Raw genomic sequence first — 16,117 nt, 5'->3', positions numbered from 1 at the left:
TCATATCTCGCAATGACAGGTGCGTTATGTTCACTTGTCTTTTCCATGCGCTCGGGTCGGATACGTTCTCTACATGTCTTTTCCATTGCGACATCTGCCAGGAAACAGCCCCTGTAGATGACAACAAAGGGTGTCACATGCAATGGGCAATAGTGGATGCTCAAACCGGCTTGTAGGACACAGCGCCGGAATCAAGTCGATCTCATGGAACGCAAGCGTCATGCGCACCCCTGGTTGGCCCGCGCCTAAAGCACCCTGAGCTCGGTTGGACTTCCTTGCGCCGGCTGCGTTGGAGGTGGACCAGCTCGTGATTGTTGACATGTATACCCCGTCTCCCAACTGTGCAGCATCATCCGAAGGCCTGGATTGTTGTGCAGGGTCAGTGACGATTCCATTCTCTCCACCCCATTGCTTGGCAGCGCATGGCAGAATGGGGTGGTGAGCCTGGGGGCTGATAGTTCCCATGAATCAAGCACCAGGCGGTCAAAAATCTTGAACGCCGGTCTGGCCAGTAGGAGTGCCTTCTCCTAAAAATTCCTCATTTTCTTCGTTGAGGTACTCCTCCAACCTCGCCCGATCCTCGTCGTCGCGGTGGTCGTACTCGTCGTTCTCGTCGACAGTCGCATAGTCAAAATCGGCATCGTCGCCTCGCAAGAAGCGCAGCCCCATGATCTCCTCCCATTTCGACCAACCTTCGTCCTTGTTACTCGGCCGGTCACTCTCGTCCTGCTCTACCGCTGTAATGGAGCCATCCCCAGCCCTACGGTATATCAGGGGGTTGTTAGGATCTGGATGATCCAAGGCTTCCAGCTTGGCCTCTGAACGGACGAGGTTGGCTTCAAGGATGCCAGAGTATCCGCGCAATCGCCCTTCACTCTCGCGTTCGGCGGCTGTCTGGAATCGCCGGATCAATCTATCATAGAGCAAGGGATCTGTGAAGTACATTGATGAGAAGTGGAGAAATGAAAGACCACTCCCCAAAGTGCTGCCTACCTGCTAGCTCGAGGCTCGATTCTTTGAAATACTCTGGATGGAGATCAAGATACCGCTGCCGTCGATTCTTGATGCGGACGCGATTGTCTTGGGGCTGCTCAAGCCCGCGCTGGGACCCTTCCCGGTCCGCGTATGATTGTGGCGCTTCTACATCCTGTGTCGGGAAGTGTGGCATGGTCATACGGGAGCGCTCAATCGCGAGCTGAGAGTGTGTATTGAGGGGTGAATGGTGGTGGCAACCTGAGGCGCAGTTCAGCGAGTTACGAATTTAGTCTTTGTGGCTGACAAACCCCCGGACCAATCGCGACCCCGCGTTGGACTAGGCGTTGCTACAGCCACCGGGCAGGCTCCAAATAGATACGGCGATATTCTCTCGTCGCAATCCTTTTGTACGTCTACTCTCTGTTCTGATTGCCAACTGGTCCTGTGATGTGTGCTGTCGACTTTCCGCAAGGCATTGCTGGACATACTGCATGATGGGAGAGTGAAGTGGTGAAAAACAACCCGAGCTGCTGAAACGCGACTCAGCCTCATCCGCTGCACACGAAACAATACTAGGTCAGCAGGGGCAGGGGACGTCACTAGCCCGTCTGTTTGTGCTTCCTTTGCGCTTTCGTCAACCATCAGCTCGACAAAGGATCGTTGTCAATCAGCGTCGCTCTCGCATTGTCTCGCAACTTGATCACAAGAACGATCCGGACGGCATCACGGAATGGCGAACCGTCAGTATGGCATTCCGCCAGGATGGGACCAGGCCACGTCACAACCGCAACCAATGCGATTTCCGTATCAGAGCGAGGATTTTGGTCGACAGCCTCAATACCAGCAACCTAGACAACCACAAACGGCACGATCTCCTCCTCGAAAACCGGTACCTTCTTATGAGGCCAATGACTTTCACTCACCTCCACCAGCGCCTCCGGCCCATTCCAGCGCTCCACGCTCACCTATGAGGAATTCCTTCCAACACCCATCGACTCCAGGCAGGGATCTCCGGGCTCCGCTCGTCGGCGGAGGCGTGCTCGAAAGCCCTGGTGCTTTCGCTTATCGTCAGCCACACGGAGACGATTCACACGTTTTCCGAGACATTGACAACCTTTACGGCGGACGCATGGCGTCACCTTCACCTTCACCTGAGCTTCCAAACTACCCTCTCTCTCCCTACTCTCCCAGACGACCACTCCATCGACCTACGGATAGCCAAAGCTCAATAGCTCCGCTGAGGGCACACGCTGCAGCTATGCCCATGGATGCTGCTCCCTCTTTCCAAAGAAATGGACCTGCCCCGGATGTGAGTGGCGTTGGCTACAGCTACGGCCAGCACATGCAGCAAGGACGAGCATCCCGGCTGGAAGGCTACGACGACTTCGTTGATCCGCACAGTATCGCTGATGACGGTGATGACGGATTCGAACCAGTTCCCACTTCACGACGCGGTGTGTTTGCAGGTGCAGTGGCGGGCGCTGGCGTCGGAGCATCCAGATCCGGTCCTGGCATACTCAACGCTTTTGGATCGCGAGACACAAGTGGGAACTATGGCAAAGTTGCTGGAGGAGGCGATCCGGAGAAGAGTGAATGGCTGCAACGGCAGACTGGGCGAACTCACCGACAAAAATACATCTTTGGTGCGCTCGGCTTGTTCATCGTTCTGGCCATCATCGGAGGTGTGGTAGGAGGCGTGATTGCGACCAACCCAGGCAGCGCCAAGTCTGGCTCCAAGTCCACTCCATCATCGCCCAGCGGTGCCTACACACTGCACTCATCCGAGGTGCAGGCAGTCATGAATAACAAGGACCTTCACAAAGTCTTTCCCGGAATGGACTATACGCCGTTGAATGCTCAATATCCAGCATGTCTGACCGTCCCGCCAAACCAGGATAACATCACTCTTGACGTCGCCGTCCTCTCCCAACTCACGCCTTCGATCCGACTGTACGGCACAGACTGCAACCAGACACAAATGGTGCTAACAGCAATCGACCGCCTGGAGATGAACGACACAATCAAAGTCTGGCTCGGCGTGTGGCTCGAGAACAACGCCACGACCAACACGCGCCAACTCGACCAGATGTACGACATACTCGACCAGTATCCAACTTCCCACTTCGCAGGCGTCATTGTCGGCAACGAAGTCCTCTTCCGCAAAGACATGACGGCCGCTCAGCTCGGCGAGCAGCTTTTGATCGTGAAGAAGAATCTCGCAGCCAAAGGCATCACACTACCCGTATCCACTTCCGACATCGGCAGCGCATGGACTAAAACCATCGCCGCCGATTCGGACATTGTGATGGGGAACGTGCATCCCTTCTTCGCCGGGGTGAAACCCAACGTGGCCGCATCATGGACCTGGTCGTTCTGGCAGAACAACGACGTCGTTGTCGCCGGTCCGGCATACGGGAGCTATCCCCGGAGTCTGATTTCGGAGACTGGATGGCCAAGTCAGGGCGGGAACGATTGCGGGACAGGAGTGAAGTGTCCGACGCCTACCGAAGGGTCGATTGCGGGTATTTCGGAGATGAACGTGTTCATGGACACGTGGATATGTCCGGCATTGGCGAACGGGACGACATACTTCTGGTGAGTTTGAAGAGTGCCTGCATTTTCTGGGAAGGTCTTGCTGATCTGAGAAAAACAATAGGTTTGAAGCTTTCGATGAGCCATGGACCACGATTTTCGACGATCCAACGACGGGTGATTATTGGGAGCCTCACTGGTGAGTTTGAGCATTCGTCAGAAGCCAATATTGTACAGTGGCTAATTCTTGGTGTTGTTAGGGGCCTAATGGATGTCAACCGCAACATCAAGGAAGGCTTGACGATTCCCGATTGCGGAGGGCAGACCGTGACCAAGTTCTGGTGAGGGAGCGTGCAATTCCGTGACATGTGGGCAGGGGCGTATACGGCAGCGATGGGTAGCGTAGTGATGCATTTATTGCGAGCCTGGGAAGCCGGCGCTATGGCACGTGTATTGAAAAGAGATTCGAGGTTCGCTCAAGCTTTCCATCAGGTTGTCGGTCGTGGCGATCCGGAGCACGTCCGAGGGGCAGCCCCCGCCATCCCCCACCACCCGCTGCCCCGCCGACGTAATCGGCATTTGCAACCCAACCTTCACATGCACCTGCAGCTTAGACCTTGCCTATCCGGCTCCATGGTGGCTGGGGATTGCACTCGCATCTCTACCAGCTCCTCTTTCCTATTATCATGGCTCCCAATCAACTTCGCATGACCATCCGTACACCTTCCACGCTCACCGCCGACGAGTGCGATCCGAGCCCGCCGCCCGTCGAGATGATTCACAACCTACCCCTCCGCCCTCTCCGTCAACAACGACCAACGCCAACCCCGCCAAGCGCCGTCCAGCGCGTTCTCAACATCCCCGAACTCCTCGAGATCATCCTGCTCTACCTCTCACAGAAAGACCTCCTCCTCTCCCAACGCACCTCCCGCGCCTTCCGCCGCACCATCCAAGCTTCCCCTCGCCTCCAAAAGTCCCTCTTCCTGCTCCCAGACTGGAGGCTCGAAGGCCGCGCGTTCAACGCCTACGCCAAAGACCAGCCAAATCGTCCGGGTCGAAAACCAGAGAACAATAGACTCCTCCTGCGAGCGTTTCCCACGAGCTACCCAACCGTCACGCTAGTCATTGTCAACGACGGTGACGGCGTCGATTCTACCACGACTAATCCAAGAGACAGAAGACCCTCCGAACACTGGAGCTGGGACGTGTGTATTTCATTCCCCGCCGACCGTGCTCCCAACACCTCCCCGGCCGTCCTCTACCCCGAAGCCTCCTGGCGCCGCATGTTCCTCTCCCAGCCTCCCTGCACATCTCTGCACTTGGTCCGGCGATGGCAGCGGAGCTTGAGCCCGGCAATTGTACGGGAGGATGGGATCAAGATGGGCGAGTTTGTGGACGAGGCGACCAAGACGAATTGTGACTGGCACCAGAGTTATATCAGCAGTGACCGCGACTGGCACTTTGAGGGCAATATCCGCTGCTCTAGTGTGACGGGCGAGGAGGGTGAAGTGTAAGTGCGTCTTCTTGCCATCTCGGTGTGCGGCAAGCGACTAATGCGTGGTCTTCATGTGTAGGGAGCGCACAAGAGCAGAGGAGTTTACAGCGAGGTTTAGGGAGTATCTTTTCAGTCGCAATGGGACTGCGCAGAATGGCTGGAACGGACCTCCGCCAAATGGCTGAGGATGGGAAATTCATACCGCGCGTTATGCCTTCATAGTCAACGCCACCCAATGCAAGCATGCCCAACAGCTATTTCTTCCTCCGTATATCCTCGATGCCATCATTCCGTACAAAGCGCTCATACTCCGCATCGCCCTCCCCGCCCCTCGCCTCCATCTCCCTCCCATCCGTCCCTTCAGTGCCAAAAGCCGGCTTGCCAGCATACAGCATGCCCGCCGTCTTGCGCTCCCCGCCACCCTCCAGCTCCGTCGACGTAGAGATGGGTTTGTTGCCGCGAAAGCGCTTGCGCATGTCGATCTGTCCGCGCTTGCACTGTCCGTAGCCGTGTTTGAGCTGCTGGCATTGGGTGGGGAGGGTGTCGGAGAGGGGTGGGCGGAGGCAGTCGGCGGGGGTGTTGCGGTGGATCATCACACAGTCGGATTGTTGGAGGCAGAGGGCTAACGCCGCGCCTGTGAGGGCAATGTTAATGGGAGAATCCTGGAGGCGAAACTGCGGTGGTCTTTGACGTACGGATGTCTGTGCAGGAGGCAGGCATGGTCTGCGTGGCCACGCGCAGGTGGCGGAATGAGAATTATTATCGTCTTGATGGGATTTGGCAGGCTATTGCGCACATCCTCAGTCGACAGATGGATTGGTGGAACTTTGGTTGTGCTGAGTGGAGACAGGTTGGTCTTCAGAGGACGATCAAGCTTCATCGCTGTCATGCAGGGCTGCAATTAGAGTTTCCATCGGAACGCACGGGCCATTCCATGCTGGACAATGACGACAGTCCATCTTCCGCCAGCGCGATGTGCGCTTTACAATACCGCGACTTCAACTTCCTAGCTCTACACCATCCGACGTTCTATACGGACGATGCCTACACCTCACAGACCCTATCAATAACCTCCTACCACACCACACAACATGGCGCACATCCCCTTCATCGGACGCCTACACACCTACGAATACGTCGCGCTCGCCCTCTCCTTCTTGCTGGCCTTGATCGAACTCGTCATTCGCACAATCACCCTCCTTCTCCCCACGCCCATCATCCGCTTCTGCTATCGCGTCAGCCGCAATGCCTTCAACTCCCTCTCCTCGCCGTACTCCCGCCGCGCGCGCAACAAGAAGAAGTCCGTCTCCAGCCCCATCGCGCAGGCTCACGATTTCGTCGAGCTCTGCGAGTTGTATGGCTACTACGCGGAAGAACACGTGGTTCAGACCAAAGACGGCTATCTCCTTGGCCTACATCGTCTAGCATGGCGCCGGGGCGAGGAGGACATGAGCGTGAACGCCGGGCCGAACTCCATCCAAAAGAAATGCGTGTACCTCCACCACGGCCTGCTCATGAACAGCGAAGTCTGGGTCTGTATCACGGAGAAAGAGCGCTGCCTACCCTTTATGCTCGTCGAGCAAGGATACGACGTCTGGCTGGGCAACAATCGGGGCAACAAGTACAGCAAGAAGAACATGCATTACGCGCCCACCTCTGTCGAATTCTGGGACTTCAGCATGGACCAGTTCGCGTTCCACGACATCCCCGACAGCATCAACTACGTGCTCTCCACCACCAGCCAGCCTAGTCTGAGCTACATCGGCTTCTCGCAAGGAACAGCGCAAGCCTTCGCCACCCTCAGCATTCATCCCACGCTCAACAGCAAAGTGGATGTCTTCGTCGCCCTGGCACCTGCCATGGCACCACCAGGCCTCGCCTCGGGGGTCGTTTCCAGCCTTGTCAAGACCAATCCGGAAATTCTCTTCCTCCTCTTCGGCCGCCGAGCCATCCTGGGCAGCACCACCATGTGGTCCGCCATTCTCTATCCCGCCATCTTCTCCTGGTCCATCGACAAGTGCCTCCTTTTCCTCTTCAACTGGAAGAGCCTCAACATCTCTGCGCACCAGAAGCTCGCCGCCTACCCCCATTTGTACTCCTTCACTAGCACGAAAAGTGTAGTGCATTGGTTCCAAATCATCCGCAACGGCAAGTTTCAGATGTTCGATGACGAAGTCAGCACCCCCATGAGTTTGAACCAGGGAAGCAAGTACTACAAGGTCGCCAAATTCCCCACGCGCAACATTCGCACACCCATCGTGCTGGTGTACGGCGGGAGTGATAGCTTGGTGGACATCAAGCTTATGCTGAAAGAGCTTCCGCGCCACACTGTTGCGAGGTGCATTCCGAAGTATGAGCATTTGGACCTCTTGTGGGCGAGCGATGTGCACGAGCTTGTGTTCCCGCATGTGCTGGAGGCGTTGGATTCATATGCTGTTCCCGAGAACACGAAAGCTAGCGCTCTGGGATGGAGAAGCACTGGACTTACCAGGCACGGGTCAAGTCCGTTGTTGAACGGGTCACAGCCGCCGGGATATTCGGAGGACGAGAGTGTGAATGGACGACTACTGCTCCCAGCTGCGTCAGGCGCTGATACTCTAGAAGATCGAGAACCGACTCATCACATGGGCATGATGGAGGGGAGCGTGGATGAGCACATGGACGAAAGCGACTACGAGGACGACATGGATGCTCTAGCCCTAACGCCACCACAAAACGCACAATTGCCCCCAATCCGACAAGCCTTTTCTCTACCAGCGGCGTTGGAAGGAATTGCAGGTCCGCCTCTGACACCCACTCGACAACAGCCTGAGCTAGAACAGCGCTCAACCCCAGCAGAAGACATCTCAATCGACAACCGAAAATTCAAGAAAGGCGTGGTACGTTCTCCCAGCAACATGACGACAGCATCATCCCTCGCGACCGTCATGCCCGCCGGCGCCGGCGCCGGCGCCAGCGCCCCTCCTACAACTCCAGCTGAGACGAAACGCAGAGTCCTCACGCCTAGCCAGCTGCAGACTCGTGAGCGCAACCGCCGCAGCCAAGTGAGCCAGACTAGCGACGGTCAGGTCACTGTTGTTGCTGCTTCGCCGACGGATTTTGCTATTGCTAATGCTGTGGACGCCGAACGGGAACAGGAGAGAGATGGGAAGAGGATTGCGCCCGAGGGATGGTGGTCGAATACGAGTGCGAGCTCGTTGGGGAGTAAAGGGGGATGAGGCCGCATGCTTTGGATGGTGTTCAGGGTGACAGTGTTGGCATTGATTAGATGAGAACGGCTCCGCGAATCTAGGACGACAGGACGCTGGTTTGTGAAATCTGAAAGGGGATAGGCTGATCAAGACGTGGCTGTAGTCTAGTCATGGACTTGGCAGCAGGAAGCGCGACTGATCCCGTTGGGCTGAGACATCTAGTGACCAGGCTTGCGCGACATTGGTCAATACGATTACAGGCCAAGATATAGAGGCATTAGATTGTGAGCGCAGCAGCGAATTTGTTCGAGCAAATTGAAGTCGACTACTTCTTCCCTCGACTACTCTGATGAACCAGCTTCTTCTTGACGTGCTTTGGTATCTTCTCCTTCCGCTTCTCCCGCTTCTCCTCCTTGACAGCCTTCTTGTGCTCGCGCTTCGCATCTTTGTCTTCGAACCGCTTGCCACGCGGCGGCCCGTCTTCTCTCGCCGACCACTCGGAACCGCTTTCGTCCTCCTCGCCATCACTGCCCTTGTCATCGTCTTCGCCATCAGCATCACGTCCTGGAGCATCATCGCCACCGGCCACTTTCTCCGCCAGCAGACTTTGATACACGAGACTGTCGCCCTCGCCTCGCTGAACCTTGTCCCCGTCGCGTTCAATGTCGTAGACCTGCTGTAGCGTCTGCGGGATGTACTGCTGCCGAAACACCTCGTCGTCCACTTCTTTTTCCTGCTCGGCCTCCTCGCCTTCGCCTTCCGGTTCCCTCGTTGCGTACAACTTCTCCAACACCTCTCTCATCCCCGCCGATTCTGTGGGTTCGCTCCCTCCTACTACGAACCCGAACACCGCTCGCTCCGAAAGAGTGTCCACTCCTTTCCTCGCAAAGAAGTCGGACACATTCTTGACGTCCATGCGCAAGAATTCCAACGAGCGCGGATGGTCGTGCTCCACGCTCTGGCTGACATCAATCACGTACAGCTTGCGCGCATGGTAGAGCAGATTGTACTCTGACAAATCCGCGTGCACGAGCCGACACACTCTGTACATTTTCCGCATATGCCCCAGCAAATCGAGATAGATCTCCCGCCACTCGCTCGCGTCTTCGAGCTGTACGTCTCGTAATCGCGGGGCCGGCCAGCCCTTGCCGTCGCCGATAAAGCTCATGACGAGGACGTGTGCTTTTAGGTAGACCGGGTTCGGACAGGGGATGCCGGCGGCGTGCAGACGGCGTAGATTGCGGAATTCCTTCTCCGCCCACACTTTCACCATGGCGCGGTTGGAGCTTTTGTTGTAGCCTTGTCGGAAGCGGAATTCGCCCGAGACGTACTTGTCGCGGTCTTTGAAGACGAGAATGCTGGTTTTGTAGACTTTGATTGCGCGGTGCTCTGTGCGAGGAGTAGGCTCTTCTGCATCTTCGGTCTGAGGAGGCATGGCGACTGCGTGGTAGACGTTTGCCTCTTTACCAGTGGAGAGGACGCCGTTGATCTCAGCGACAATGTCACGGTTGAGCAGCTGCAACAGGATCATGCGTGTCCGGGGATCGAGCACTTGCTCGCTCGTGGCGCGATCGCTCTTCTCCGCGCCGCCGTGCATCTTGGTCACGCCGGATTCGACATCGTTAAGTCTCAGCTTGGCCGCGTGCTTGGTCAAGCTTTTGACGTGGTCGTCGATGGCTGCTTTGGTGTTGAGCTGCGGATTCGCTTTGGGCTTCTGGGTGTCGGGGATGGAGGTGTCGTTGAGTTTGCGTTGGCGGTTGTAGGCTTTGGTGTAGTCTGCAGGGTTGGCGGCTTGGAGTTCGGAATCGGAGAGTTCTTCTTCGGATGGCTCGAATAGGTCGTCATACTCTTCATCGTGTTCATCGTTCTGGTCGTATTTTAAGTGATCGACTGGTTGACTGTCTTGCGGGATCTGAGGGTTGTCTGGTTGGATTCCCACATAGCCTTGGTTGGCTACAAAGGTGTGCGGTGGCGAAAGACCATGCGCCGGATCCGTCGCCTGGGTCGCCATAGTGTGCTAGATTCAAATGCACTGTCCAGGCCCCTGCTGTGAGACTGTCTCGATTTATTCAGAGCGTGGCAAATCAAAGAGGCGACAAGAAGGCAATCTTCAAAAATATCAAACGTCCAGCGCTGACTCAGTATTCCGCGCTCTTTTGGGAAAGTGGAGCACGGGAGTGCCACAATTCCTCCCCGCACACCTCACTTCATCCTTGCTCCAGTCACACACACCTGTCATTGGTTGCAGACGAACAGCTCGAGAATGGCGGCCAGACGGACGCCATCGGCCTGTCTGTTCTGTCAGTCCCGGCAGAGCCTGACTGGCAGGCGACGTATACGACTCACCGGAAGAAGAGGACTGGAAACAAGAGCAGCCCGACCTGAAGATGATGGGATGATATTGAGCACACCGCCAATTGGAGTGCAACAAAACGACGGTCCAGTCCTTCCTATGCAGGACTCCATACGCCAATGGAGGCTTCACAGTCCGGTGGATGAGATACGAGAGGCTCTACTGGGATTCGATGCACTTCACAAGCGCCGCGATCTTCGCCTCGAGGTCCTCCGCAGCCTGTCAAATCCCTGGCCTGAGCCTCCCCGCGGTCCTCCGGGCCCGGCCAAAAGCCATGTCAAGACTGCGGCCCTTCTCCCGGAAGCCAATGCGGCCCCTGTCCCACATGCCATCTTTCGACAGCGGCTCTATTCGACCTTGGATCGCAAAGCCATCCGAAAAATCATCCGCGTCCAACTTCTGCGCTGCGAACGGCCCGAGGAGATTCTAAGGGTGATAGCAGTCGCCATGCAAAACAAGCTCGTGGCTCAGAACATGGTCGTCCTCAGCGAACCAATCACTCGCGCTCTCTACCGCTGCCGGAAAAACGTCTCCGACCCGCAAGTCTTGCGTACCCTCAACATCATCGTCTGGCGATTCACCACAGCCGGCTACCGCGTCGATCCCTCCTTGCTCCAACTCGGCATGAAATTCGCCGCCCGCTCGCGAAGTCTACCGGCCATGAAGAGATACTTTAAACTGTCACGAGAAGCAGGCGCGGAATTCTCGAGTAATGTCTTTCGAAGCGTCATCGCCAAGTTCAGCATCGGGAATCGTGGCTTGGGGGAGATTAGAAACGGCCGATGGAGCAGAGAGCAGCTTCTGCAAGTCCTGACCGGCTTCGAGGACGAGAGACATCTGCCGCCAGACCAGCAAAACCACCTCGGGACGTTCCTCCACAGGGACAGCTGGCAATACTTACACGGCTGGGTGGCGGTACTCGCGCGCTGCAAAGATAGCGAAAGCGTGTGGCGCGAGTGGGAGCTGTGGAAGCAATCGCCTGCCCGCACCCATCCCAAGAAACTCCAGAGTCAGAATCCTCTCGTGACCAGCAAAGTCCGCGGCGACCATTGGTTCATCGAACAAATGTCCCTCGCTGGTGACCTGGAGAAAGCATGGACGATCTTCGGCGAGTCAGGAATGCCGTTCGACCGGCTCAAGCTTCGCGTCAAGGTCCGCTTGTTGGAAGGAATCGAGCACGCCACCATTCCGAAGGATGCTCTGAGCGATGCGCTGCTGAACAAGTACGACATGGATCTCGCAAAGATTGAACGCGCGTTGGGCGTGCGCTGGGTTGCGAGTGATGACGGCGAGGGTTCGCACGAGCTGTTCACAGATCAAGAAGAGGCGTTGGAAACTCTGGGAGCCGATGACTGGAAGATGGAGTGCGATCTCGCGTTTCCTCAATTTGGGTTTCCGCAGTCAGACGAAGAGGGGGCGATTGTGCCGGAGAGGTCGGAGAGGGCTCTGCATGACGCGGAGGAAAAGGGGCCTGCCGATGGCGACAGGGCTGTGTGAAAGTCGTTACGAAACTTTCGGTATCACCTCATGAATGAATCTTCATGCATTTCTTCGGCACAAGACCAACGGTATGTTGATATCTGCTCTCAATCAATCCCCAACTCCCATGATGAAACCTTCAAGTTCTCACCGTCCTCTGGAATGGGTTTCCACGGTTCCTTTCAAGGACAGTGGCCAGTACCCTCCAGAGGATCAGAACACCTCGTATGCTCGTTCATCGCATCTACAGAGTGGCAGGCAACATGCACGAACAAAGAGAGCACTGATACAACGGATCTTTACAAAATCACTTGTGTTTGCGATTGCATCCCGAATCTCAGAGCTAACGCCACATGAATGCAGGTCTACATACTCACGACACCCCGGCAAGCACAGCCATGACTCCTTTCTCACTTCCCACCCGTCTGTCCCTCGACAAAATCCAACGCCTGATCACGCGAAACCACATCGATAGAGCTCGTCTTGTGCAAGTAGCTGACTCCGTAGCACTTTTCCGCCACCAGCAACATCTCCGGCCGGAACGTGGTGCAAATAAACTGCCCCGTCTGCGCACTCTCCTGCAACAGCTGCGCAACAGAAGTACGATACTGTGCGTCGAGATTCGCATCGATTTCATCAAAGAGGTAGAAGGGAGCGGGATCGGAAGCCTGGATGGCAAAGATGAGCGCGAGGGCGCAGAGGGATTTCTGCCCGCCGGACAGCTGGCCGATGCGCTGCTGCTCGTCGTGCTTGCTGTTGAAGGAGACCGAAATGGCGATGCCCGTGTAGTTTTCCACGCTCCTTTCGCCCCCGTCTTCGTCTTCGTCCGACTCCACTTCTTCGTTGCGCACTTGCTTGTCGCTTCGCTTGCCGATAATCAATTTGCCTCTCCCAGCCGGCACCAGGCGCTCGAAGATGCGGTGGAATTCACGGCTGACTTGTCGGAACGTCCTCTCGATAGCCTCATCCTTTCTCTGATCCAGGTGATCGATCAAATCCTGAATGCTCTCCGCCGAAGCACTCAGTTCCTCTCTCCTCTTCTCGAGCGAGTCTCGCTGCTTCTCGAATTGCGCAAACTGCTCAAAGGCCTTCTTATTCACATGGCCGTACTTCTTGAGCGCATCTTGCACCTTGTGCAGCCGTGTGGTGACGGTGCTGGTCTTGAGATTGGTGTATTGTGCGGTGAAGGCGACGTCAGGCAGGGCGCCTAGATTACGAATGTCGGTCGATACCCTTGCAAGGTTGGCGCTGAGCAACGCGCGTTTCTTCGCCGCCTTTTCGAATTCTTTTTGATGGTTGCGGATGGCGCGACGCAGGTTCTCGGACTCTGTCTGCTTGTCTGTGTGCCTCTGCTCTCGTTCTTGGAGCTGCTGCTGCGTCTCTTCCGTGCTGGCCTCGTTCTCGTTGAGCCTCTTGTTCACTGCGTCCAGTGCTGCCGAAATCCGCTTGAGGTCTCGTTGCTGCTCCTTCAAATTCGTACTGCTCCCACTGCCGTCTAGAGAAGCACCGGGGTCCATCGATTGCAGCTGGTCCAGCCTCAATCGCAGATTCTCTCTCAGCTCCAGTTCGATGTTGCTCTTCTTGACCTCCAGCTCAGATCGCTCACCGCTGACCTGCGCATGTTGTTTCCGCAAGTCAGGGAGTTGGGCGCTCAAGGATTCCAGTCGTTGCTCCTCCTCATTGCTGAGCGCTTTCTTAAAGTCACCCTGCAATTCGGCCTCGTAACCGCTGAGTTGCTCCCCTAGATCGCGCACCAATCCTTGCACAGTATCACGCTGCTTCTGTTTCCGCTCAAGCTCATCACGCTTGGAGTTGAGGACTTCTTGCTGTCTGCGCAACTCTTCCCTGAGTGGCCCGTACCCGCCCTCCATCTGCGCTCGCCTCTGCTCGAATCGCTGCAACTCGCTCAACGCTTTCGTTACTTGCTGACCCAGCGCATCGAGCTGTGCTTGGATCTCCGCTTTGCGACTCGCATCTTTCTCGTACGCTGCCCGAGCCTGCTCGGCGCGCTTCATGCCGTCCATCCGTGAGTTGCGCACGTCGTGCCAACCTCCGGTCAAAGCACCCTTCTTGTCGGAGCGGTCACCATCTGGTGTGATGGCACTGACACCATGCGAGCGGGCGTATTGAGCAGCGACTTGCAGATTTGGGCAGACAACCGTTTTGCCAAAGACCTGCTGGAAAGCCTTGTCGAACTTCGCGTTGTACTTGAGCTTCGTGATGAGATGGACGGCATCGCTAGCCTTTGGGATGTTTGCTGGCTTGACTTTGACCTGCGCGAGAGGCACAAAGGTCACACGACCCAGCTTGTCCTTCTTCAGCATCTCAGAGAGCCGTGCAGCGATTTCGTCATTATCGACGACGTAATTGAAGAGCGAAGTGCCGGCAGTGACTTCGATGGCAGTCTTGTATTTGTCACTGAACTCGAACAGCTCACCGAGTGGCCCATGAGCTCCCTGAATGTCGTGCTGACGGACAAGGCGCCGCACATTCTGAAGACCGCGACTCAGATTTTGGTCCATCATGCGGCTCAAGAAGTGCTCGGCCTTTTCGAGCTCCTGACGTGCGTTGTCGATGACGGAGTCCAGTTTCGCCTCCTCACGCCAGAGTTCCTTGCGCTGGTCAAGCAATTGATGCTGCTCTTCTTTCTTTTGCTGAACTTCCGCCGAGATCTTTTGCTGTTCGTCGCCACGGTTGTCAATGCGATGGTGCATATCAGCGACCTCTGAATCCAGCGTTGCGATTTGTGTCTCCAGCTCCGTAATCTCTTCCGTTGTCTCAAGAACCACGGCCTTGCGTTTGCCGAGAGCCACGTTGACATCGTTGATCTCTCGTTGCAGATACTGATCGCGATCACGCTTGGACTTGAACTGGTCCTGGCGGCCTTGCTTGGCATAGAGACGCTGTCGGGTGGCCTCTGCCTCCTGCATCTGCCGCTTCAGCGCCTTCTCCTGCTCTTGCCTCGCTGCATATTCCGGCATGATCTGTGCAAGTGCAGCTTCTCGTTGCTTGATCTGGCCCTGGACGTCGCGCAGATCCGTCTCGTGTTGCTGTCGGGCTTGTTGAGCGGCGGCTTGATTGGCGCTGATGGACTGCACATCCAGCTCAATCTTCGCCTTCTCTCGCGCAGTGTCCCGACGCTCGCTTTCAAGCTGGCCTTTCTCCTCCACCAGAACTTTGAGCTGCTGCTGCAACTCCGAAATCTCTCCCTCGATCTGCTCCAGCTGAACTTCACACTGCTCGAGGGCCTCCCGATTCTCATCAGTCTGCTCCATCCCGCCCTCGCGATTCTCGCTCAGCGTGCCCAGCGCGTCTTGCAAAGCGTCTTGTTCGCCCTTGTAGATTGAGTACTCCAGACATCTTCGTTCACGGTCCTTCTCTTGATATGCGCGTAGCTCTTCCTTCTCCTCCTCTAGTTCCTCGAGGCGATTACGGATGGTCACCAGCACTTCGTCCACTTGCGAGCGCTTTTGCTCGGTGTCTTGCATGATGCGCAAGGAGGACAATCGCCTTTCATCGTACACGTCTGTGCCGGCCACTTGCTTGAGCAGCTGCAACCGATCCGCATCTTTCATGTTTGTAATCTTGCTGACGCGTCCCTGCGGCACGATGTAGTAGGGATTGCTTTTGCTGAAGCCGGCACTCTCAAGCATGTTCATGACTTCTTGCTTGGTGGTGTTTTTGCGATTCAGGCTGTATTCATCCTTCTTCTGTCCGATTGTGCGCCTCAAGATCACTTCCGGCGTCCCGGTGGGGAATCGCTCATCGGCATTGTCGAAGATGACCTCAACATAGGCGTTCATGACCGCGCTTCCGGCGCCTTCATGTAGCAAGTTCTGGCGGTCCTCGCGCATCAAGTGATCGTAGCCGGCGTCGTTGAGGACGAAGCGGATGGCGGCGAAGAAGTTCGATTTGCCGCTGCCATTGCGACCGACAATGACATTGTGCTTGGGCGAGAAGGGCTCGATGACAGTCTGGTCTTTGTAGGACTTGAAGCCCTGGATGATGATCTGTTTGATGTACATCTTCGCGTTGTGATGTCGTGATCGGATATGGGATGGTGCGCGGTTGGGAAGGGTGGTTATGATCTGA

The 16,117-nt window shown here is 56.2% G+C and overlaps 8 protein-coding genes across 8 annotated transcripts; 4 read left to right on the top strand and 4 right to left on the bottom strand.

Annotated features, from left to right (window-relative positions):
* Positions 1-576: 576 nt before the first annotated feature.
* BDY17DRAFT_230601 (coiled-coil domain-containing protein-domain-containing protein) lies at positions 577-1,069 on the bottom strand (the record flags this gene model as incomplete). Its single annotated transcript, XM_033730209.1, has 3 exons — positions 577-692; positions 765-932; positions 994-1,069. Coding segments are annotated over 3 exons (360 nt in total), but the record flags the coding sequence as incomplete, so codon positions are not given.
* Positions 1,070-2,983: 1,914 nt separating this feature from the next.
* On the top strand, positions 2,984-3,852 carry BDY17DRAFT_251861 (putative glucan 1,3-beta-glucosidase; the record flags this gene model as incomplete). Its single annotated transcript, XM_033731205.1, has 3 exons — positions 2,984-3,570; positions 3,632-3,706; positions 3,768-3,852. The coding sequence occupies 3 exons, from the start codon at positions 2,984-2,986 to the stop codon at positions 3,850-3,852; spliced, it is 747 nt and encodes a 248-aa protein (XP_033589321.1).
* Positions 3,853-4,011: 159 nt separating this feature from the next.
* On the top strand, positions 4,012-5,163 carry BDY17DRAFT_165640 (uncharacterized protein). The gene is made up of 2 exons (XM_033729760.1): positions 4,012-5,021; positions 5,082-5,163. Exon 1 carries the CDS (start codon positions 4,194-4,196, stop codon positions 5,019-5,021), a length of 828 nt encoding a protein of 275 aa, XP_033589320.1. The 5' UTR covers positions 4,012-4,193; the 3' UTR covers positions 5,082-5,163.
* Positions 5,164-5,256: 93 nt separating this feature from the next.
* BDY17DRAFT_251460 (cytochrome c oxidase assembly protein PET191-domain-containing protein) lies at positions 5,257-5,722 on the bottom strand (the record flags this gene model as incomplete). The annotated part of the gene is made up of 2 exons (XM_033731174.1): positions 5,257-5,636; positions 5,698-5,722. The coding sequence occupies 2 exons, from the start codon at positions 5,720-5,722 to the stop codon at positions 5,257-5,259; spliced, it is 405 nt and encodes a 134-aa protein (XP_033589319.1).
* A 270-nt stretch (positions 5,723-5,992) lies between these two features.
* On the top strand, positions 5,993-8,520 carry BDY17DRAFT_299100 (Alpha/Beta hydrolase protein). The gene has a single exon (XM_033733847.1). It carries the CDS (start codon positions 6,094-6,096, stop codon positions 8,218-8,220), a length of 2,127 nt encoding a protein of 708 aa, XP_033589318.1. The 5' UTR covers positions 5,993-6,093; the 3' UTR covers positions 8,221-8,520.
* BDY17DRAFT_251726 (RIO1 family-domain-containing protein) lies at positions 8,519-10,204 on the bottom strand (the record flags this gene model as incomplete). The annotated part of the gene is made up of 1 exon (XM_033731198.1): positions 8,519-10,204. One exon carries the CDS (start codon positions 10,202-10,204, stop codon positions 8,519-8,521), a length of 1,686 nt encoding a protein of 561 aa, XP_033589317.1.
* A 441-nt stretch (positions 10,205-10,645) lies between these two features.
* On the top strand, positions 10,646-12,043 carry BDY17DRAFT_325005 (uncharacterized protein; the record flags this gene model as incomplete). Its single annotated transcript, XM_033737291.1, has 1 exon — positions 10,646-12,043. One exon carries the CDS (start codon positions 10,646-10,648, stop codon positions 12,041-12,043), a length of 1,398 nt encoding a protein of 465 aa, XP_033589316.1.
* Positions 12,044-12,435: 392 nt separating this feature from the next.
* Positions 12,436-16,050, bottom strand: BDY17DRAFT_325004 (structural maintenance of chromosome protein 3; the record flags this gene model as incomplete). The annotated part of the gene is made up of 1 exon (XM_033737290.1): positions 12,436-16,050. One exon carries the CDS (start codon positions 16,048-16,050, stop codon positions 12,436-12,438), a length of 3,615 nt encoding a protein of 1,204 aa, XP_033589315.1.
* Positions 16,051-16,117: the final 67 nt, after the last annotated feature.

This window comes from Neohortaea acidophila (genome assembly GCF_010093505.1).
Source record: "Neohortaea acidophila strain CBS 113389 unplaced genomic scaffold BDY17scaffold_6, whole genome shotgun sequence".
NCBI lineage: Eukaryota > Fungi > Ascomycota > Dothideomycetes > Mycosphaerellales > Teratosphaeriaceae > Neohortaea > Neohortaea acidophila.
The sequence above is the reverse complement of the archived record's forward strand: the minus strand, read 5'-3'. Positions and strand labels throughout refer to the sequence as shown.

What these genes read in the sequence shown, in the direction of transcription:
- BDY17DRAFT_165640 (XM_033729760.1), top strand. Translation starts at nt 4,194, where the DNA reads ATGGCTCCCAATCAACTTCGCATGACCATCCGTACACCTTCCACGCTC.
- BDY17DRAFT_299100 (XM_033733847.1), top strand. Translation starts at nt 6,094, where the DNA reads ATGGCGCACATCCCCTTCATCGGACGCCTACACACCTACGAATACGTC.